The sequence below is a fragment of the Caloenas nicobarica genome, chromosome 12 (genome assembly GCF_036013445.1).
Source record: "Caloenas nicobarica isolate bCalNic1 chromosome 12, bCalNic1.hap1, whole genome shotgun sequence".
Taxonomy (NCBI): Eukaryota; Metazoa; Chordata; class Aves; order Columbiformes; family Columbidae; genus Caloenas; species Caloenas nicobarica.
Window position 1 is genome coordinate 19,469,959 of NC_088256.1, and position 24,245 is coordinate 19,494,203.

Below are 24,245 nucleotides of genomic sequence, written 5' to 3' on the forward strand. Positions count from 1 at the left end.
TACTTATTTGCAAGACATAAGCTGCTGGCGTGGTGTCGGATGTGCATGCAAGAAAGCTGGATGCCAGTTAAGACCTACAGTCCTGTTTGTTTCATGCACTGGGAGCTTATCCTATATACACTACGGGCTGGTTTATGCTCGAAGACATGAATATAAAGGTATACATTTTCCTTTTACCTTAGTAGCCAAAGCTTTATTTTCACCCATGGAATAGCAGGGGTTTGCTACCAGGGCTCTTATTTTCCTCTTTTGCTCATTCTCTTATTCTCTTTTCAGTTCTTAATACTCAAGGTAAAGGGGGAAGAAGAGGGGAACAGGTAGGATTACAGTCCCAAGGTCCTAGTTCCTAAAGGTCCCTGAGTGATAGCACTATACAGTATCAGAAAATGAAGCGATAGAGTTGTGTTGGCCATGTATATCCTGAGAGAGATTTCATTTGTATTTCTCCTCCTTCCTTCTCCTCCTCCACGTGCTTGCCTTAGGCTGTTATGCATGGGAAAGGTGCAAAACATTCTCCCCCAGCCCAGCTCCCTCAGGCAGCCTGGAGCATCCTTCATGCTCATATTACAATCTCTGCTAAAAAACATAACCCAGCAAGCAGCAATCCTGCCCTAAGCTGCAAACAAACCAAGCCCTGATCAGAATTGCCTCCTTTACCACTGCAGCAGAAGTCAGAAGAAGCTTGACTTTGGAACAACATTCATACTCTTTCCTCCCCTTTTCCTCACTGCTCTCCCTTCACAAAGAAAAGGTGGACAGCAGTGAGCACACGAGCTGCAGCGTGGAAATCCCCTCAACTTTTCAATAATACAAGATTTGAACTCACTGCATGAGATGTTCCTGCCTTTCCTCATGCTTGTGATGGCTTAAAACCTCTGATCCTTGAGTATGACTAGAATGCCTATTTTTCTCCACTATCTTCTTTCTGGATCACTGGACCTCAAAACAAGACATGGGTTTGTTGCCTTTCTTAGGGGTGGACACGGACAGCTATGGAGAAGCAAAATGGAGGTGCCACCTTGGTTCTGGAGGAGGGCATTTCTAAAGGCCTTCAGCATTCTTCCCTCACTCCTGTACAAGAACATATTTGTTATTATCCATCCAACTCACAGGACACTCAGTTGTTCTCCAGCTTTCTGCCCTATCACCAGAAATTATAAGGCAGTTCCTGAACTGTGAAAAGTCCTGACCGCACACTCTTTGGCAAAGATTATTGTGTAGGACCAAATAGTCCAGATGTCTGGATATACTAAGACTGACTCTATGAAGTAAAACTGACTTGGTAATACCAGGTCAGAAACATTCAAAGAGAGAAACTAGGATGACTCCTGATAAGAAAGAGAACCCAGCCAACAGAGAACCAAGGCAATAGCAAAGGAGCCTGGCTCCCAGTCCCAGCAGGTGAAGAAGTCAGCTGAGCAGTGCTTTTTCCCTGGAAAGCTTTTGGATTGTCGATATGAAATTCTGGGCTCAATCTCTGATTGAAGCCTCAAATATTAAACAATATTAAACAGAGCCCCCTGTGCCTGATCTCCAGCTGCTGGAGGCCCTGGGCTGTACCTGCAGGGTGCTGGATGGGGTCAGCAGGACCCCACCCCATGTGGGGCTCAGCGCCCGAGCAGCAAAGAGCACAGGTGGGTTTTGCATCCTCTGTGTGCTGCTGACCCTGCTGGCCTTTGGGACCAGCCGAGAGAGCTTTCAGATGCCTAACTTCTACCACACATTTTTCAGGCTTTTACTGCAACTATCAAATTACTGGAGTTCCTGAGTCATCTCCCTCAGCTTCATAATTTCTTACCACATGGCCATTTGTTCTCCTTTCAACCTTCTTATAACTACTTCTTTTTTTTTTCCCCCCACTTCTATCATTCTGACCACCCTTTACATTGCTATTACATATATAAAGGGTGTGTAGATATTTATTTAATCATCAATCAGCTGGTTAGACTCCCCTTAAAAACTCAAACTGCTGATAGGCAATCTCCATCTGGGAACTACAGTCACCTGACATGCATATATCTCCCTACAATATACTGCTGATGTCATAAAACACAACTTTATGACTTCCATTAAAACATTTAAAAGCCATTTGCAAATAGAATCCCACTAGAAAGCGTAACTTTCTCCATTGGTAAAGCTTTAACTTCCTGCATATTGGACAGACAAAACTACCCGATCCAACCCTAGCCCCATCATCCAGCTCCATTCGCTCTTCAGACTAATTCCTATACGGACTGATCTAGACCATGAACTGCAATGATATTGGGAAAAAACATTTTCAACAGCTTTGCTTCAAATGGGGAAACAAGCAAGAGATTGTTCTGCAGGGCAGGTGGGAATTAAAGTCTGATTTAACAATTGTGCAAAAACCTTGGTGGGTCCAGGGAGGTCTGGACTGAATGTGTGCATGTGTGATCATGAGAGCAGGAGACAGAGATTGGGGGTCAATGAGAAAGATGGATGCTCTGCTTTTATGTTTAAGATTCTGTTAGTGGAAAATGCATAAGACACAGTACTGATATAAAAAGAACAATACTTATTACTCTGAGTCCTGATCCTGCTTCATCCAAGTCAAGGCAAAACTTTCCATGACTTCAGTGTTACCAGGTCAGGCCTAGAGGGATTCACATTTTCATAGCACTGTACAGACATAAATTAGTGAATGAAAAGGCATGCATTAGATGCATCTGTCATCAGAAAAACAGAAATTGGTCTCAGAGGATCACTGTGCTCTCCCAAGCAGTGGGAATCAAGGAAAAAGGAAGAGAATGCTAGCAGGAAGATAAAGGGATGGCTGGATTCAAGGCAGGGGGTGTGCGTGTGTGTATCTAGCATGTAAAAACCTCCATCATGTAAGAACAAGGTTCTCATCATTAACTCCAGGAATGGCAGAATGACCCTAGGGTTAAAGATTTGCACTTGTGAATTTATTATTTTCATGGCTTTTATTAATATTATAAGGGAGATTATCAATCATTAGTGATTGCCAAAGTGGCCAATAATTCAGTGATTTTCCTGAAAGTCACTGGCTCCTTTGGAAAAAGTTGACCTTGCTGTCCAAGGCCAAGTTAACCTTCTGTACCTTTGTAACGAGTGCCTGTGAATGGAAGCTGCTATAGACTTGGGGGCTTCCACAAGCACTGAGAAGCTCAGCATTTTCATTGCAACCTTCACCCTGCCCAGTCTTTGAAGACCATCATCTTCCAGAGGGATGATGCTCCATGGAACTCTCCTGCATCCTTAGCTGCATTTTCTGCAAGAAGGGACACAGGGTGCTCTTGTATACACTCTGCATTTATTAACAGACATAAAGCAAGGTCTGATAGAAGCAGTACAGATCAGAGGCTACCAGCCCACCATTTGCTTCTGAACTTCTTAGGAAGGGGGATAGCTGATAGGTCTGGATTTTTTCGTCCTGAAGCAAAAAGTTAAATGACATCCCCCCTTTCCTGCACCTTGTCATAGGCTACGGTCACTCAGTGGGCTGGAGTGCAAAGTCCCTTGTCTGGCACAAGGAACAGGTAGAGAGGGGGAAGAGTTGAGTTTTCAGAGTTCTGCATTGCTTGTCTCCCCAAATTCAGTAAGAAAGATGCAGGGTGGGAATGATTAGGAAAAACCCCTCCTTTCAGGACTGAATCAGTTTAGTGTGTTAGGGATCAGATGCCAGCGGTGAACAGCAGCACTGTCCCATTGCTGATCCCCAAAACCCTCTCTTTCGTCAGCAAGTATGTATTTGCACAATCTACCTCCCCAGCTCTGTCTCTAATACAAGCTGGGACTCCAACCTTCAACCTCACAAAGTTGCAATGAGCAAACAAAACCCCGCTATTCCCCCCAAAACACTGCCGGTTAAATGTCATCTGTGTTCTCTTTCTACAAAAGACATTACAAAACCCCCCTCCCCAGCTCCCCTCCCCAGAAAACATGCTTGCGCACACACATCCGTATCTACATACATGTGCACACACATTCATACGCACATTCACACAGGAAAAACAGCTTGCAAACTCCTGAAGGTGGAAAAAGGCAACTTGCAAATGTGCCTTTGTTTTTTTATAAGCTCCCTCCTCCCACCCTCCCATAACCCCACATTGTCCCTCCCTCCCAAATAATTGCCTTGTCCTCCCCCCGCCCCGCTCTTCCAAAATAAATATTCTTTTTATTTGTTGGTTTAAAAGATTCTTTTAGGCTTGTAAGCAAGAGAGAGGGAGAGAAAAAAAGAAAAGAGAAGTCTCATAGCATGAGAATGAACCCCCACCATCTCATGAATCCGTGAAAGAATAACCATGAAGGGGTTAAGAGCGGTGACAGAAGAAAGTTAAAAAATATAATAATACTGAGAAGAGAAAGATGAAATTCAGTAGTGAAATGGAAGTGACGATAGTGCATTAGTGAGCACAGCCAAAGATAACCTATCAGCATCACCAGTTTTTGACTCAACTTCTTTAAATCTCCTTCCCTCACCTATTTTGAAACATTTTTTGGTGATTTTTTTTCTGTATTTTTTTTCTTTCTTTTTTTGGTGATTTTTTTTTTTTTTAAGAATTGTTTAAGTCCTTCAACAGGAAATCAAAATCAAGACAAACACATCCCTCCCTGAAACCAAATCCCCTCCCTTATGCCCCTCTCTCCCTTACCCTCCCTCCCCACACTCCGTGGTTCTACATGTGCTGAAAAGAGAAGAGTAAGCTTAGAATAAATCTAATGAATCAAAGGAATAAATGATAATGATAGTAAAGAGTAAAACCCAAACCCAAAAGACCACAACACTCCTGTGTTGTCATTGTCTGAGTGTCTGTCCCTATCTCTCGCGGAGGCTGCAGGCATCAATTTACATAGTACAACCAGTAAACAAGGTTGAAGAATCCAAAGGTGATGGGAAAAATGATTCGTGACCACTTGTCAATGGTGCTGACGTCTGTCAGGTCTGGGATTTTGAGCTTCAGCTTAGACGACCGCCGGCGGAGACGGCAATTGGCACGGTTGCGGGCTGCGGCATGGTGGGTCAGTGGGACGTGGCGGTCTAGGGTTGGGTGGTGACCAAATCCATCCCGAGAGGCCAGCTGCTTGCGGAACTGGATTCCTGAGCCTTCAAAGGACATGACAGAGTTTCGAGAGTCGCCAACGCTGCTCATCATGTCCGTGGCCAGCAGCTCATTGTTCATCTCCAGAGTGCTGAGGAGGATGTTACCATACGGATCAACCTGGAACAGGGAAGACAGAGAGAAAGGTAGCGGGCATGACCTGTGCACAACAGACTCGGGGCCACACGGCCAGGGATGATTTTGAACAGTTTTCTGTGTAACAGTACCACTGGATGGGTCACTTGTGAGCTCTGAACCTGGACTTCTGCATTTGAAAATGTTGTCCACTGATGCTGGAGCTGAAGGACTAGCCACATGTGCTTGCAGCAAATTTTTGAGAGGGCTAGTGTGATTCTGCCAACATATTAGGACCAAAAGGCACAGTGGTACTTTTGGGTACACCAGCCCCATGCAAGAGTATGGTCCTGATGAGACAGGCTTGAGGATGATGACAAAATGATCGAGGAGAAAAAATTCCCAGCAATCACCAGACAGAGGAACTGGAGTTCATGTCTCATGATGAGGAGAAAGTCTGCTCCATAGCTCACCCAGGACTGAGTGGACAGTGGAGCATCTGAATTCTCCTACCACAATGAAAGAAGGGGACAAACCTGCTCTCTCACCCTCTTCTCCTCGTAACGGTGGCGTTCGTTGTTGGCCTTGCTGATGCGTTCACTCTGTTTCTTCTGCTGCCGGGGGCCTCGGCCGAAGAATATGTAGTTGACAAAAGCATACTCCAGGAGTGCCAGGAACACGAAGACAAAGCAGCCCATGAGATAAACATCAATAGCCTTGACGTAAGGGATCTTAGGAAGAGTCTCCCGCAGATGGGTGTTGATAGTAGTCATTGTAAGCACCGTGGTGACCCCTGTAAGGAGAGGGTAGGTGCTCTATTACCAAGGTGAAAAGGTTTCCTGAAACACCACTCTCAGCTTCCCCATACCTCCTCCCAGCTGGACAACCTCAGGAGGGATGGAAACAGTGCAACTGGGAAGAAAATTTTCATTATTCTAAGGCCAGCTGCACAGTACAAATCGCTGCAGAAAGTAAACCAGCTGCCAACAGTAGGAGAAAATGTCAAAGCTAAGTAACATCAAGATGATGGAGATCAACATCCTCTGGACCTTGGTTCTTTATGTCCTCCCTGATCCTCTTTCCCTCAGTGTGGTAGGACACATTCAGTTTTGCTCTCAATCTCCCAAACTCTTCTCCTCCCTTTTTTCCACTTCATGAACTCGTAAGGCTTCCCTGGACACTACTGAATGCCTCAGTATCCTTGATATGAATTTACAATCTGCTGTTCCAATACCATGAATAGGAAAAAGAGTGAAGAGATTCCCTCTTCATGGCAATCTTTTTTGCCTGCCTCATAGACTTCTGTGTACATTCTTGACCCCATCAATTCCCACCTTCCTTTTGCCAGCCTTACTACTCTCACTACTTCAGTTATCATCTGTGCACACTTCTCCCATGGTTCTCACGCTCTCCTTTTTAGGCCTATTTGTATTTCCTGCATCTTAAATAAACATTTCTTGTTCTCATTGAACACTTTTTTCCCCCATCTACTCAGTCTCCAAAGCCTGGTGCACCATGATTATTCTCACAGCTTCAGTCCTCTTCTTCGGTTTCTTCTCACCCTCTTCCCTTCTCTGGACTGTCAGAGTGGTCTCAGATCTGTCTGACAGTCTTCCACCAGCTTCAAAAAGATGGCAATGAGCCTTCATGCTTCCTTTTTGGGGACAATAACTTTTCCTCTTCAACCTAGTCTTCTTTTCCCACTTCTCTAGCCCAGCTGTGATGTTCTTCTTACTACCTTGCTGATCTCCTTTTCTTCTTATTTCCCTCCTCCTCATCTCCCTGTTGGCAGCTTAGTCTCCATGACCTTAATTTGCTCTTCTGGTTTACCTCTGGGTAAAAAAAAAAAAAATTAAAAAAAATTGCTCTTCTGTGTTACCTCTACAGTGATGGCTCTCAAACCTCTCTGTGCATCCTGGACCTCTGCTTGTCCTCTTTCCCCTTCACTCTTATTGTGTCTTTAGTGTCATTCCTGATAAAAGATTTAAAGAACTAATAGTCTTCAATTCACAGAACAGTAAACAGAAGGGAGATATATTTATATACATACAATATATTATATTGTCTATATTTAGACAGTAGTCTAAATATCCAGAAATCTAGGGCAAAGAAAGGAGGAATATAATGTTCTCCACATCTCCATTAAGAACTGGACAAATTACAACGGAGACTTAGGACAGAGGCAAAGAAGAGCTTTTTTGACTACACAGGCAGGTAAATCTGGAGATAAAGTGCCCAGAGGAGGCTGTGGAGTCTCCTTTGGAGCTTTTTAAGGACAAGTTAGATAGAGAGCTGTCAAGAATAGTTTAGGGAGAGCTGTTCCAGTTCTGATCTACAATGTTTTTCTTCTGTCTTCTCCTTTGAATCCAGATGTCAGCAGAATTTCAGCAGCTGTGCGTCTCATGTCCACCCTTCTGCTTGTACTTTTTCTGTGCCAGCAATGTCTGCCACGGTCACTTTTTCTTCTCTCACTCTTTGTGCTCTTGTCAATGCAACTTACCTTTTAAATTTACTATGTCCTTCTCATTCCCTCCCTGTCTCCCTGCTCCCGTCTCTCCAAGCAAGCACAGCCAAATCATCCATTTTATATCTTTGTACACACCATCCCTCCTCTCAGTCTTCTCAAACTCTGTCTTCTCCTAGAGCTAATTTAAGCCCCCAACTTTTCCTGTGTAGACCCAGCATCTACCTGTGCTCCATTGCCTCTCTGAGCCTTTTCCCACTCTCAGATGAAATCCTTCTCCCTCCTTGGCTCTCTTATTTCCTCTGAACTTTCTATCATGTCACACAGCCCCATTCTCATATGCCAGCCATCCCCCCTTTCTCCTGCTCCTTCTTCAAAATCCTCATCTGCAATCCACCCCCACTTCCCTTCTGTTGCTTAGAAGACCTCGGTTTTTTTCTTCTTACAGGAAAACATTCCTATTTAGGGAAGTGTGTGCTTAAGATTAACTTGGACTTTAACTACTGTCCCACATTCGCCTTGGTTATAAAGGTTTTCATCTACAAAAAGTGTCTGTATGGGGCCTAAACCATCACAGAAACGTGTAATGCCACTTCCTTTATTTTTTCCACCTTTTAGCCATTCACTCACCATTCACTCACCATTCTAACTACTCTTCGGCACCCACCCTCAGCATTTATCATCCAACTAACCATTTCTGGCACACCTGGCGAGCAAGAGGTACCTAGATTTCTCTACTTAAGAAAACTAGTACATATCAGAGTGAAGGGCTCGTAGTATGTCAGAGGCTCCTGTGTCTGAGAAGCTGTGGCCATTTATGCTTTTGTTACAGAGCTAAACTTGCACCCACAGAAATTTATAGTAGTGCTTTTACAGATTCAAATAATACAGACTCAAGCTTGGGAAGTACTGGTACTTTCGAATGAAAAAATAGTTATTCTGGCTGCAAATTTGAAATTTGTTCTCAGGAAAAATGTCCTTCATTTGGGACAACAAGTTTGACAGACCTACGTGGCTTGCTTAGCTGCTACTTCATAAAGAAAAAGGTATTTTCTTTCTTACAGCCATCCTAGTTGATCGCCCTCAAAAAAACCGCCTTCTTCAAGATGCAATGAAAAGGTACATACCCAGTGCTACTCGTGCAGCAGAAGCATCGTAATTGATCCAGAAGGAGACCCAGGAGAGGATGGTGATGAGAATAGATGGCATGTAAGTCTGCAGGATGAAGTAACCAATGTTCCTCTTAATCCGGAAGCTCAAGGATAAGCGCAGATATGAACCTGTCAATGAGACATTAAGGGGAGATGTTGTTTGAGAGGAGGGCAAGGCTGTATTTATGGTAAGAGCTTAGGTTAGGAATCAAAGCTTTATTTGGAAAATGTTCTCAAGAGGCAGAGATAATGAGAAAACTCTCTTTTTTTCTTCATTTGGTTTTGCAGACTCATCAGTTTTTGGAAGAGGGCCCTTCAGAGGCTGCTCAGTTGGCTCAGAATATTAAGAAGAAAGGAAACTCTACATAAGTTATGTTATTGTGTCAGACATCATTGGAGAATGTCTGTTCGGTGCTGAAATTGCTATTATGGTACATGCCAATTTGATACATGCTTGCACAGGAGACTTCAACCCTATATCTGGACGCAGTGAGATGATTTTCCAGTGTTTCATGTGCTAGCTTTTCCTCCAAACAGCAATGAAGATCTGAATCATATTTTTCCTGTGCTGTTCTAAAAATGGGTTATGGTCAGACTGGGCAAATTCATATGCAAATGGAATACTGTTAGTTAATCTGTAGTTTTGGTGGTTTTTTTTTTCTCCCAAGTTGTTGCAACTTCCTCCTAATATTTTAGTAAACCTAATGGAGATAGTGAAGACAATAAGTACTTTTACTGTTCTTCAACTGGAGCCAGGCCATTTTAACAGGGACAAAGCGTGGCCTCTCTCAATGCTGTGAAACAAAGCCCAAGTCATTCGTCCTTCCTACCTCTGTCCCTTAGGCAACATAGCAGCCTGAAACATGGGTATAATTGTGGGTTGGCAGCTAAAGTAACAAGAGAACAACAGCCTTTAATGATCAAGGAGTTAGACTGGGAAAAAAGGAGGTTATGTTCTCTCACCATTATGTGCCATTTGCGTAGCTTGAACACAGTATTTCACCCGTTTTTTGTTGAAGGTCTTAACTGTTTAGACTGCAAACTTTTTTTGGAGGAATACTGTCTCTTGTTGTGGGTCTCTAGGTTACCATTGCAATGGGACCCTGCTCCTAGCATGTCCCTGAGGCACTGTTGTAACAGCATCACCATCTGCCACCACCTCTGATAGACTCAGGCTGTGATTTGATGGCATTTCAAAAATTGTCCTATTTAAAAGGTGTATGGCATGCTGTTTTGGCAATGAACTCCATGCCAGATCAAAGCGAAGACAGCAACCAAAATCTAAACCCCTCCGACTTTCCAGCTGGCAGCATCTGAATCGTCCAAGATATTCTCTCCAGATCATTTTATTGCTGTGCACAGATGGGTTTGCATCATGTCATAGGCCACTTGCTTTTCAACTGATATATTCTTCTGCTTACTATTGCACCTACATTAACTTTGAGAGCCATTTGCAAACCACATAAAAATAAGCTACAAGCTAAGAACCTTCTAAAGAGATTTTGTTTTGAGCTCAGTTAGTGTTTTGACTTAGAAATGAAAACACTTGCTGGGCACAGAAGATGCCTCTTTTCCAAAGGAACAGGACCCTAAGTTGAAGCCTAGATCCTAAGTTAGTGCCTCAGTATCCGCATCAGAGGAATAACCACATTGAGGTTGATCAGTAGAAGGTTTGCACATTGCATCACACCCCTTTGGCAGACACTCACCGGTGGTGAAGACCACTTCCCTGCTGACCAGTCTCTGCTCGATAATGGTGAACTGAGGCAGTTCTAGCACCTCCATCCCCGTGACAGCAGAATCATTTCCTTGCCAGAAGAAGACAATGTCATCAACTGTGTAACCATCTGCAGAGATGAAGAAGCACAGAGAGAGAACTAAGCCAACAAGCTGAAGCAGATGACACCCCCATTTTCACTAAAGTGATCTGGAAAAGGCTTCAAAAAAAAGCCCACACCATCTGATAACAAGCATAAGTCCTCCTTGCTGACGTTCTTTTCTTCTTCAGCTAAGCTTGGCATTACAGTCCTCGGAAGAGGAAAAAATTGGTCAGAACTCCCACTTCTGGCTAGAATTCACAAGAAAACGGTGCGAAGTGGTCCATCAGGCCTTGACCTGTGCTACATAATCTCCATGGCTGACATGACAGCGACTTGTTCATCAGGAGTCTCTGTCAAATGAAGCAAACATGGCATTTTGCTTTTTAAAAACTGCCTCCTTTTACCAGAAGGGGGAGACCACACAATACGTTCTGGTGGGGACTAGGCAAATCAAACACCTAAGTATTAAAAATTCCCAGAGAGAAAAAGATTTACAACAGCAGTTGAAAAGAAATTTGAGCACCAGAGCATCTCCCTCTTCTACATAGTCTCTGTCAAAATTTAAAGCCAGGAAGTGAACAAAGTCTCTGACATCAGAGGCTGCTTTTACCAAGTGCTGGCTGAAAAGAGCAGCAACGGGAGAAGAGAGGAAAGGGAGTCAGGCTGGTAACAAATACTCATCCCTTACATTTCAGGGTAATGGACTTGTTAACTCAGCCAAGGGTACAGCCTCTTATTTTAACGCCAAACAACACACGCCAGACAGGTCTGCACAGGCTGGAAGTGCTGAGGAGCCCAAAGCCGCAGTCCCAGCAGAAAGACTTCCCAGATGCTCTGGGCTCATGGGGAATGAGGCCCAGGGGATGGAATCATGCAGCTCTCCTTTCCACCAGTGTGATATTCACAGCCCTGCACGTTGCCCTCATGGGCAAGGATTCCTCTCCGCTTAAAAATTACTACTGCTTGTGGCAAGTTGAGTTTTGGAGCACTGCAGCTGCTGTTGCACAAGGAATGGCCTCTCATTCTAAGCAAAGTGCAGAGCTGCATGGGAGCACCTCTGTGTGCAAAGAAGCAGTAAGGTACAGACAGGTTTTCGTACGGCAATGGTGCAAGGCTTCCTTTAGAGCATGAACTTCATCTATGCCCACAGACAACTATTATTCACAACCTGCACTGCAGCACAACAGCCTCCCTTTTCCATAAGCCCTCACAGCAGAGAGACAGTTGGCCAGCAATACCCAGCAAGGCTAAAATCCACTAGCGAGAGCTGCCACCAAAACCAGCACCAGTATATTAGTGGGATCAAAGGACTGAAGGGCTGTTGAATGTACCATGAAGGAAAAGTTCTTCTACCTAGCCTTAGGGGACAAGGGTTACCCCAGATCATAGCTGAACCTTTAAGGATGGTAGCATCCTGCAGCTCCCGAGTGGATAAAGGGCTGAGCAACCTGGTCTGATCTCATAACTGACCCTACCTGGAGCTGCAGGCTGGACTAGAGACACCCTAAGGTCTCTTCCCAAACCGAATTATTCCATGACTGTGTAGTCCCCAAGCCCACATCCTGCACTCTCAGTCATTACTGTGCTTATTCGTGGGTACTAAAAAATAATAACTGTCTTCCAAATGCCAGGCCAGATCTGCTTCTGATGTAAATCAGCTAAGCCAGGGCTCCACCTCCTCCCCCCATGGCAAGTTCCTGCTCCCATAGCAGTAAGTGGTAAATCACCCACAAGCCCACAGAGACTTAGGACCCCTAGGTTATCATCTCATCTGCTGCACACACCGGAGCGTCACAGGCTGTTGCACTGCCTCGAGTACCCCAGCTTTGTGCACAGGAACTGCTATTTGCATCTGGCTGCAACGTCTCTCCCAGAATGCTGAGACCAAGTGTGGAAAGTGGCAAGAAATGGCCAAGTTCCCCACTCCTCCCGGTGGCTGGTTCCAGTGGCTCAAACACTCTCACAGCTGAAAACATTGTGCGATTTTACATTTGAATTAATCTGGCTCAGATGTTCAGAACACTGGTGGTTGCTCTGAATTTTTCTAGGAGGTTACCAAGCCCTTTCCACCAAGCACTCCCCTCTGCAGAGGTGCACCCAGCCTGTAAACAAGTTGCCTCTCCACCTCCTTTGCAGTAAACAAAGCAGACTGAGCTATTGAGGTTTCTCACTGCAAAACATCTGCTCAAGCCCTTGAACCACTTTTTAGCATCTTTTCTCAACCTCTTCTGGTCTCTCAACTTCCTTTCTAAATTTTGGAAACCAAATATAGACAAGAGTCCCTTTCCCCATCTCACCAGTGACATATTCAGATGCCAATCAATTCCCTGCTCTGACTCACAGCTCCCCTGGTTTATATAACGCAGGCTCACTCCGGCCCTTTTTGTTAGAGCCCTGCTACAAAACCTCCAGCCGTGGTGCTCGGGACTGCCATCCCTTCCACGTTTCCCCCAGTTGCTACTCATGTGGGTACGAGTCCCTCAGCCTGGCCCGCGCTCCCACACCCAGGCGCAGATCTCCACATTTAGCCATTTTCAAATGCATTCTGGACGTATTCAAATCGGGAGGTATTCAAATGCGCAGCAAGCAAGCCACGCAGACTGCTATCTTCATCATCCACAAATTTAACAGCAGTGACTTCAAATTTACTTCCTGATCAGCAAAGAAAATGTCAAATTACAGTAACTAATTTTAGGAGATATCGCAGTTAACTAGCTCAGTTCCATTTATTCTATGACCTGCTTGTATTGGGTACCAATTTTTTAATTTTTCTTTTTTATTATCACATTATGCAATATGAAATCAAACATGTTTCTCAGGAAGCCATTTTTAAAGTGATTCTAAAGGGAAAGGTTGTTCAGTCTAAAAATAAACATTTCACTTTGATTTCTAAGCTTTAAAAAGAAAACCAAATTTCCATTTTACTTTTAAAAAGTAAAAGAACTTTCACAAAGACTAGTCATTTCAACCTGAAATATCATAAAGTATTGATACGATGTCTTAAAATGTCAGATTAACAGCCTGTTTGCTGCCTGCCTCATCAGGTTTTTGTTAGATCCTGGCACACAGCTCAGAGATACATGCAGTGAGGGCAATTTTGGGAATGGAGAGATGGGATCACCAGGCAGTACCGGCACTGGTTTCCCTCCTGCAGGTAAGTGCTCTGAGCTGCTGTGGAGAAGGAGACCCCAGCTGCCTTCTGCTGCCTTACAAACCCAGCACCCCTGCACCACAAAAGGACTACTTTGATGGTCTGTTTGGGGGTTTTTTTATATGCACTTTTTTTTAAGCCAGCCATAAAAGGACTATTATTCCAGAGTTGCATGGACTTGAACGCAAACAAAATGGAGCCCTGCAGATTTTGACTGTGCAAGTGTGTAGAAGACAAAAGGCCTTAGGAAGGAAACAATTGAATCTCTTCATCTCTGCATGGATCTTAGAAATATTGTAAGGAAATGTAGCTTCAACTAACAAATTGGCTTGACATGTCCCATTAAGAACAAAATCGCAACATGGGGAACTGTGGGTAATTCTCTGCCTTCTGTTTTCTTGGTTGTACCATAAACTATTCTCGAAATGCTAAGGAGCGCCAGAAATGACATGTCATTAGTGCCTCCAGCAGGACCTAATTTACATCCCATTACCCACCACGCCAAGCGCTGCGCTGGCTGCGCATCCCAGGCAACCCGAGCGGCGAGCGGGAAGGGGGCTCCCAGGCGCAGGCAGGGCTGGTAAGGCAGCACGGTGCCTCCCGACTATGGATGCTGTGGGACCTCTTTTATGAAAGAAGCAATTCTCTGATAATCACCACTGAAGCTGCATCATCATTACTGTGAGATCTGCTGCTCTGGACCGCTCCTGCGGGGATCCTGCTGTGCATTTTGATGAGGGACAGCCGGACTCCCTCCACTGGCATGGCCAGGAGAGGTTTTCCATAGGTGGGGAGGCACTGTGGGAGGGCTTGGGTCACACCTCCTGTACAGAGCAAGGGCAGCCACAATGTTCCCAGGGCTTTCTTGGGGCTAAGGGAGGCTTCCCCTAAGGGTGAGAGTGATTTTAATACCCAGCCTGCTGCTAGAGCTCCATTTTCCCAGGCATTTCACCCACAGGGTCCCCTCAGGATAGAGTTTGGACGAGGGAGCCTGGTCCTTCCCCAGGAGACATCCTCCAGGAGGGGTGGCCCATAAGACCCCTGGGAGGCACGCCAGGAGCGGGAAGCTGTGGCTAGGGCGGGTGGCACCGCGTGGTGGAGGACAGACAAAAGGTATACGCACAGCTCTCAATTTCCAGTGTGCAGTTCTGCTGGTCCAGGGGGTACCTCCGCAAGTCCATCATGCAAGCAGCCGTGGTGGTGATCCTGAAAGGGGAAGGAAGGAAAAAAAAAAAAAAAAATCAGTTGCGTATTTTTTCTTGAATTAAAAAAAAAAAAAGGGAAATGAAAGGTAGACGTGAAAGTCAGGCAGCATTTGGGGCCGCTGTTTCCCTGGAAACCAGGGAGATCCATGGTGAGAGGTGTACGGGACTGAGGGGCTGGATGCAGCTCACCCTCAACTGCACGGCTTAAACCCTTCATGACTAACGTTAGCAAGGCAGTATCTCTGTTAACGGGGCAGGGAGGGATTTGTGTTCCTCCCCTGTCCCTCTCTGAAGAGAGACAAAGAAACCAGGAGCAGGCAGAGCTACAGGCAGAGGGGACAGGAGAGGCATGTCAGTTTGTAAGAGGGAGACAGCTGACATGCATCTGTAAAACAGAAGATGCATTAATCAAATTGTCCAGCAATGACCTATGGAGAGGAATAGCTGGCTATATTACACCCCCCTTTCCTCCCAAGTCACCCCAATGACCCTACTTGCAGCTCCCCATCCACTCCCACTCCATCACACGCACGTCAGCGCTGCCAAATCCAAAAGCCCAGACCCCACCGATGGGCCCTTCTGCTCCTGCAGGCTCACGGCTCTGCTAACAGAGTTACTCTTGGACAACCAATTGCACAATCAAGGTTCATGAAAGACGCAAGTGTGTGTGCATCTCCCCCGAAAAATAAATACGGGGAGAGAATGAAGGTTGGTGTTGTTTTTGAGGCGTCAGAGCACAGGGTGGTGACAGAGCAGCATGGTGCCCGTGGTTGGTTCACATGAGGGTGTGAGGGGGGTTTGTGTGTGCACCACTCTCTGGGATGGGGAATTTTGGGGTGAGATAAAGGAGGGAAGAGGGCATGAAGCAGGGACAGAGCAAATCAACAGCCGACTCACCAACCTGGCAACACTACCCTGGAGTTAAAAGGCTGGCCCTGTTTCTCAATTGTATTGCTCTGCTCACCCTTTAATGCAGTTTTCTTTCTGTGCAATGTATGTGTGCAGAGTGCTGATGAGGGGGGAGAGATTGGTGCATTCCCCCCCTCTTTTTTTCAATTAACCATCTGGAAGGCATTAATCAAGCTACACATTTTTTACTATGTAGGCATAACCAGTGAACTGTTAACAAGAAAGCTTTATCTTCTGAGCCCTGTGGCTTGGGAGAGAGAAAAGAGAGGGGGGAAAAAAAGAAAAAAGAAAAGAATAAAAGGCCAAGAAAGCAGAGAGGGTGACATGGTGAACCAGCAAAAAAAAAAAAAAAAAAGAAAAAAAAAAAGGAGAGGAAAAAAAAATCAATGATCGAAAAAGAGACCAGAAAGGGAGAGAGAAGGGCTGAAGCTGGACAAAAAAATCAGAAAGGGTGGGGGGAATTAGGGGCAGGAAGCACCCCCGGGAGAGAGGACAGCCCCTGGAGGGGTATCGGGTGGGGGCTGTAGCAGGGCAGGCGAGCGGCCCCCGCAGAGCTGCTGGCGCTTTAAGAAATCTCGTGTGCTAAATTTATCTCTCTGCTGTCTGTGAAGACTGTTTGTAGGAGATGAAGCCTTGAGGAGAGCCTTTGCCACTGCCTGCCATGCTATAAATAGATCCAAAGAGACGGAGGGAATTTATATATATCCTCACTGGGTCTAGATACAACATTGCAACTGCCCTTTCTCCGAGCAGGGGGCCCAAGTGAGCTCTTACCCTTTTATCTGTAATGCGGTCGGGGTGGGGGAGAAATCTCAGGAGGGGAGAAGGATAACAGGACAGGAGCCACTTAAAAATTATCACCATGGCTTCAGGATTGCATGTATTGCTTTTGCAGCCTCCCACTTTGGCATTTTTAGGAGGGCTGCTGGAAGCACAATGCCTCTCCCACCCGGAGAGCTGTGCACATGAGCCCACCGAGGAACAGGAGATCTGAAGCACACCTGGGGGGAGCTGCACCTTGCCAGGAAAGCCCAAAGTGTCCATCCTGGCCAGGCACCGAGACCAAAGAGTCATGAACGGGTATGACTCATTCCCCTATGCCGCACACAGCATATACTGTATATATTATACTGCACCCGTGGGAAATAGCAGTTACAAATGCATTTTCCTGTTTTCCCTAAAGTGCGAGATGCAAAAATGTATTAAATGAAAATTTTCCACCCCATTTGTGGGACCCTGTGGGCTAAAACCTTTCCATAGAGTCCATCCCAAAATTGCAGCCTGACTAACTTGGCTACACAAAGGACACCCAGGGGAAGCCTTTTCTGGTTCAAGAGGGACCCTCTCGCTTCTCGACAGGATTTGCTTATCACCTGCAGTGCTGCTTGGAAATGCAGAGCACGACACAGTGAGCTATGGCTACCACACTCCATGCGCCAAATTCTGCTCACACTAACAGCCAGCATAAATCCAGAGCCACTCCAGCGATTCTTGCAAGATCGCGTCAATTTATATCAGCAGAGATTTACATCAGGGCAGAATTTAGCCCTGTTAATTCAAAAAAGAAGAGAACCTCAGGACAGGTAGGACAGAAAGGAGAAAAGCAAGATTAAGAGGACATCTGTCCTCAAAAGCCAGATAATTTCTCTTTCCTTCCAATTAAAAGGCAGGTGTATCCACACTGTATAGTTCAGCATCCTCCAGGGATACCCCTGCTGGCTGCAGATCCCAAACTCCTGGTGATCTGCCCCTGTATTTAGACTTCAGATCTCAAAAAAATCTTCCTGGACACCAGCTTCACTTTGCCATATCCTGCTTGAAGTCCTTGGTGACCCACTGCATCACAACTCTGCCATTGCTTTACACAGCACCTGCCACTGTTGGTGAAATATCCACCTCTGGCCTCTGTGACTAACTCAACATTTTCTTGCCACTAGAGAGGCCAACGAGATTTCTCTAGCTCCTTTTGTGGCTGTATACTATGGGTAGGTGGGATTCGAATGGATGAGAGGCTTCACCCACCTCTTACACCCAAAGGGGAATGGGAGCAAAACTCAGGCACCCCAGTGGCCTTCTGGGGTCACAGCACATGCCATCTCTGGTCCAGAAGGCCACAGGACAAACCTCTGCTTCATGCTTTGATGACCATAAATGTATTACTTTGACATGCTCTGAGCTGTTGTGTGAAGAGATGTGTTTGCTTGGCACATAGAAGAGCATGGGGAGGGCTGGAGGGATAGATGGGGGAGTTGACCCTGAAGAGCTCCTGGTTGTCTCAACAGGGTTAACAGGCAATAAAGGTGGAAGGAAAGTAAGGCGCGGAATAACGAGCAGAAAATCAAAGAGTGATGACAGCATGAGCACTGATTGGGGTGGCAGGAGTGGAAATGAAAGGCAGGAGAGCAGATAGTGCAGGACAGGAGGCCACTGGGGTAAGGGAACAGAGGAGAGGAATCAGGGGAAGCAAGGGGTAAAGCAGCCTGGGGAAAGAGACCTGGAGAAGAACGGGAGGTTAAAAGACAGAAAGCAGAGCACGAGTGGATGCTTATTGTGAAAAAGGAGATGAGGAGACAGAGAACAAACCATCACCCTGCAAACAACTCTAGACAGAGCACGCTGCCTCCAGGAGATGCAACCAAAGTGAAAGGGAGCAGGGAGCGCGGGGGCCAGAGGCAACGCTGGGGAAGGATGCCACCTTCCCTGTGGCGTTAGCATGAGGCGCTGGCCCCTAGCCAGGTTGTGTCTTCTCCCTCCCTCTCCTTCTCTCACGCTTCTCTGCCCACCTCCCTCCCCTTTTAAATTCAAAAAATTTGTGTGGTGTGAAATTTCGCCTGCCTTGATGGCAATTCACAGAGACAATGCCCATGCAAGGGGAGAGGTTTGCCTGCGCTCTGCACGATGCCCTCAATGAAGCGGTCCTGCCTCCTCCAGCAGCCCAGCCTGGCCATCACCACCATCCTCTGTCTCCACCTCCCCTTTCCTCCCTCAATCTCTGCCCACCCTGTGGGTCTCCGGGTCAGCCCCCTCACATATCACAACCTTTACACCTCCTTCCCCACAAAAAAAGACATCAATACCCTTGCCCTGATAATTTCTCCTGAGTCTGCAGGCAGTCATGCTATCAAGCAGCCAAGTCCTCACTGCCCTGCTACTCCACTGCATAGCTTGCAGGTGGACACAGTTCATCTGGGGGGAGACAGGGCTGTGGAGAAACCACTGTATATCTCAAAAAAAACCAATCAAACAAAAAAAACCCACAACCACCAAAAACCAAACAAAAAAGGACATGCATTCATGACATGTCGAGAAGCTTTGGCAGCAGAAGCTGAAGTACCATGGATAACTTGCTCTGAAGAGCATACTTCAGCCCCAGGAGAGCTAGAGACCACCTCTAGGAAAGCAGCCACAGAGCTTTAAGTCAAACAGGATGAGTGCTAGGTCTCTATTTATTACAATGAAAGCTCTGCCTATCTGCTTGTATTGCCAAAGTAGATGCTGGCACACAAAGGGTAATGCAACCTGACCCTCCTGTCCCTCCACCGCTGCCTGCTCTTGCAAGCTGAACCCAGCAGCAGCAGAGGACTGTCCCACCACAGCTGCAGCTCAAAAGGGAATGCTCAAATTTCTGTAAGCCATCAGTCCTCCACAAATATTTGAGTTCTCTGACATGAACTCCACCAGCCATTTCATTCCCTCTCTGATCCTCCTCATTGCTGTTTACTTATTAATGGCTTCTTCTGTCTTATTTAGAATGATTATATAAGTTCACAAACATGGAGCAGCATAGAGCTCCAACCTGCTATTAAAACCTACCGCAGTCGAATGTCTTCTTTCCTAAAACTCAGTATGGATGAGAGTTGGAGGAGTACTGCACAAATACCCCTACTGTTGCCTTCCTAATAAAAGGAGGGACGGAGCCAGCAGTTCAGGCACTTACCCTATTTTGCAGTTACAGATTAAGTGTCAATTTGCAGGGACTAACACAAACACTCTCACAGTAAAAGATAAATATTTAAGTTGCTGGTTGCAACTTTTTGGATTTCAGATCTCCCAAGAAGCTGAAGATGCTCCTATTCCACACAGACTCCCAGAGCTCACAACAGTTCACAGAATGGGTGGAAACAGCTCAGGTTTTGCAGGACTTGTGCAGGCTCATCCCATGGGTCAAGTTGGACTAGTAAGGGAATTCTGGTGACTAAGAGTAGAGGGAGAGGCAAAATTGCTGTTTTGCTGAACATTGGGAAAAAACCAAAATTGAATTTTTACTCTGCACATTTTCAAAGTCAGTCATAAAAACATGCTGGCAAATGTCACCTTCTGCCTGGCAGCAAGCACAAACTTTGAAGGGCCTGGAGGGATTTATAAACCTGTGGTGAATTTTGCAATTCTTTTAACACGGTCTGATCTTTGCAAACTCCTAGAGGTCATGTTAGAACCAAGAGCAAGGCAAGGATACGGAATATTTTACCCCTGTGCCTGTTTGCCCCAAACTGACTCCACAAGCCTTGGCACAATCCTGCTAAGGTCATTCTGTTTCCAAAAGCATCTGTGCTTGCATAGGCATCCTTTGATAAATAACGGTGTGCACTGCACTCAGATGGGGATGGAAAAAGAAAAAGGTTCTTCTAAACTAGTACTCAGGGTACTGGTCATCTAAACCAACCATTTTTCTACCCTGGAAGAGTACAAAGCAGAGTTGCCTTGGCTGCAAGGTTTTGTTTTTCTGTCTCTCTATTCCAAATGCACCATGTGCCTGGCAAGTCGTCAATGGATTGGGGAACAAGAGAGACCCAAGTGGAACGTGTTTAAAAAGAGAATAATTTTTATGGTTGCTTCAGACAACAGTGACCTCCACTTAACAGAGCAGGAGGTCTCTTCCTTCCACAGCATCAGGCTGGGAGGAAGTCGAATTAATAAAACAGTAACCCATGACTTTAACCTCTAGGATTCAGCAAAAAAAAAAAAAAATAAACAGGGTCCAGGGATAGGCTCAGGCTGGTGTCTGGGATAGGATAAGCAGGAACACTAAGAGGTGCTGCCAGAGTGAGCCAGGGGTTCAGGGCATGCAAACTCTTTCAGTGATCTGTGAGGAGATGGTGGGAATCAGTTGTTTGTGGGTACTACTTGACCTCTATTTTTGCTAATAAGCAAGTCAGAATTATAGGAGATGTAGCACGGGCAGAAATTCCAGCCAGGCCCTGATCTTGCTTGCTGCTGTTCTTGCAACATTAACGATGGAGAAGCCGCTCTGGCTTGCTGCTTTATCCTGTTTTAGTGAACTCCAATTTCTTCACTGCTTCTAAGGTTATTCTGAAATTCCACATTATTAAACTTCCTTCCAGTGTTTCCAGCTAAGTCCCTCATCCCAGCCCTGGGAGGCACAAATGAAGAAGGGGATCCGTCCTTAACCTCAGCTAGGGAGCTGAGCTCCTATTTAAATTCTCATTTCCCCTCACCCACCTAACGAACTCTTCTCCCACCGCCACATCTTTGTGCTACGGAGCTGGCCCAGAGCAGAGCTCTGTGATGGGAGCAGCACAAGGCTGCAGAACGAGCTCCATGGATGGAAATAAGCCTAACTCTTTGCACCCAAGCTGTCAAAGGGGAGATTTCCATTGCCTTTACCTAACCTGAGGATGGAGTAGGCAAAGCTACTAGAGACAGGGTAGAGCCTGAATCATCTCTCACATTTCCAGAGAAACCTCTCTCAGAAAGGGAAAGGGAAGCAAAAAACACAGATTTCTTCCCTTCTGGCCTCTGAGGAGAAGAAAATTTCTCAGTGGTCTCAGTACAGAAAAATCTCCTCAATTTTAACCCATCAGACCATCTTCACTGCTGAAAATCAAATAACACTCCTGAAGAGAACAAGGACATGGCTGCAAACAGCAAGCTTCATGTGAGACAGGAGCAACCTTTCTACCAGGTGGATAACCCAAGAACCCCAGTCTGGGACCTGAGGAATGTAATACAGACCAGGCTGGGTCCTGATCAAGAGACAGGTTGGAGGTGGGACCTGTGAAATGCCCACGATGAGCTCCAACAGAGCCACAGCCGTGAAGAGAGGGCAGGACAGCCCTGGACACACCAAGTTGGCACGGGGGTCTCTGGTGCTGGATGAGTGAGTGGGTGGGATACTTTACATGTGACTGTTAACCTGCGTCTCTTCCCTGTGTAAGGTGAGCTAGAAGCAGTGTTCTAGCCGCTGCTTTCCTTGGAAACAAGGCCAAGAGCACAAGCGGGTCAGCAGTAGCTTGCTGCAGTGTGAGGGCTGACGTCCCCCAGGAGCCGCTGCCTCGCGGGGAGCAGCTGAAGGATGGGAAGATACCCCGTGAAAAGCAGACATTAAGTGCTCCCAAAGCAGATACGCTCATCTTCTCTCAGTCTAAAACTGCAAATTTTGAGTTGTTTGAAGTACGACAATTCTCTCCAGAGCCCTGCTATGCCTTGGCACCTTTGCATGCATCCAAAGTGCCTGATTTCTAAAACACACCTCATTGCAGTGACTATCGCGGGCAGGAATAAAATAAAAAAATAAAAATTAAAACCAAAAAAAACCCAACCAACGAACAAAACGCCACAATACACATGCATACACTCCCCACCACCGCTACCACCTTCGCAGGAGGAGATCCCTCATTCTCTCTGCACAGGAATTAGTCTCTGTCATCAAATTCCTCTGCAGTTTTTCAGCTGCTCAGTTTACATTGCCTGGGCTCCCCGCCAGACAGGCATCGCATCTCGCTCGCTGTCCGCCCGGCTTCACGCCTGCTTCCCCGCATCCCCAGCCCCTCTGCTCCCCCTGCGAGCTCAAGGATGCAGTCTGGGCTCCTCAAAGCACCTGTGCTGCTGGAATCCAGTTTTGTCCCTAATTAGAATGAAATCAAATAGCTTCAAGATTTCCCTTGAGGATATTTTAAAGCTGGTTTCAACTATGATTTCCAATTAGCATATGAGAATTTCAGCATTGTTACTGTTGTTTCTATTTTTAGGTCTCTGAAAACAGATAGCAAAATACTGGTGACATCAGCATTTGACAAGTGTCAACTTGTTTCACTACCAAGTGGATGCTACATGGTCTACGAAAGGAAATAATCTCATACGATAACGTATAGCTTGTAGGTGTGATAATGTAAAGCTTATTCAATATTGTGGCAGGGGTGGACTGGACAGTCTCTGGAGGTCCAGAGAAAGCCTTTGATGATTCCCTGTGTTGCTCAGATGTCAGTAGTGGTAGTAAGGCAGCTTGAAATAGCGAGGGAAATATTGACATAAGTGAAAAATTCTCTACATAAAATTAAGAGTGAAACATCAACATCCTCTGAAATGTTTTTTCTTAAATGAAAAAATTTCTCCCTAATTTTTCATTTAAAATTTGATGACACCAGTGCAATTTCTGACAAAAGCCATTAGGAGGAAAAATATGTTGAATTCAGCCAGTGCTATCCAGCTCTTCCTCACTGTTTTATCCTCCTTTGTCCACTACCCAATAGCTAGTTGCTTTGTCTTTGTGGGCAGCTCCTTTAAGCTTCCCTTCATATTGCAGACTTTCCACATCATTTTAGCACCTTCCTGCTGCGTGCCACGGGTGACCAGCTCTCCAATGTTTCACAGACCCTTTTAATTCCTGCAAGGTGTTTGGGGGCCAGGCAAGATCAGGCACCGTCATGCCAGGTTACGCCTCCTAAGAATCCTGTCAGCTCTGCCCGTTTGCATCTCCTCCCATACTCTGCCCTGGTGAGACCACATCTGGAATAGTGTCCAGTTCTGGGTCTCTCAGCTCCAGAAGGACAGGGAACTGCTGGAGAGAGTCCAGCGCAGCCACAAAGATGCTGAAGGGAGTGGAGCATCTCCCGTTTGAGGAAAGGCTGAGGGAGCTGGGGCTCTTTAGCTTGGAGGAGACTGAGGGATGACCTCATTCATGGTTATAAATATGTAAAGGGTGTCAGGAGGATGGAGCCAGCCTCTTCTCGGTGACAACCAATGATAAGACAAGGGGAAATGGGTGCAAACTGGAACACAGGAGGTCCCACTTAAATACAAGAAGAAACTTCTTCCCAGTGAGGGTGACAGAACACCAGACCAGGCTGCCCGGGGAGGTTGTGGAGTCTCCTTCTCTGCAGACATTCCAACCCCCCTGGACACCTTCCTGTGTAACCTCATCTGGGTGTTCCTGCTCCAGCGGGAGGATTGGACTGGATGAGCTATCGAGGTCCCTTCCAACCCCTGACATTGTGTGATTCTCTGATCCCGTTTTGTGTTTGCAGAGACAAATGTGCCCTCTGGGCTGGATCTGGGCTCCAGGACCCTATTTGGCCTTCTGGGATTTATGGCATTTGCAAACTCCCCGGGGAAGGGGGCAGGGAGCACCAGTCCTGCCTCCAGCCCT

General features: G+C 46.1%; 1 protein-coding gene across 2 annotated transcripts in view; it reads right to left on the reverse strand.

Moving 5' to 3' along the window:
• Positions 1–4,826: 4,826 nt before the first annotated feature.
• LOC135993381 (gamma-aminobutyric acid receptor subunit beta-4) overlaps positions 4,827–24,245 on the reverse strand; it is a 73,786-nt gene continuing 54,367 nt past the window's right edge. The window contains exons 5-9 of one of the 2 annotated variants that reach the window (XM_065643205.1): positions 14,869–14,951; positions 10,484–10,621; positions 8,751–8,903; positions 5,708–5,952; positions 4,827–5,204 (exon numbers count right to left, since the gene is read on the reverse strand). In XM_065643205.1, coding sequence (XP_065499277.1) covers positions 4,827–5,204; positions 5,708–5,952; positions 8,751–8,903; positions 10,484–10,621; positions 14,869–14,951 — 997 coding nt within the window. Of the gene's footprint in view, positions 5,205–5,695; positions 5,953–8,750; positions 8,904–10,483; positions 10,622–14,868; positions 14,952–24,245 lie in introns of both variants that reach the window. The other variant, XM_065643204.1, reaches the window with a different exon arrangement.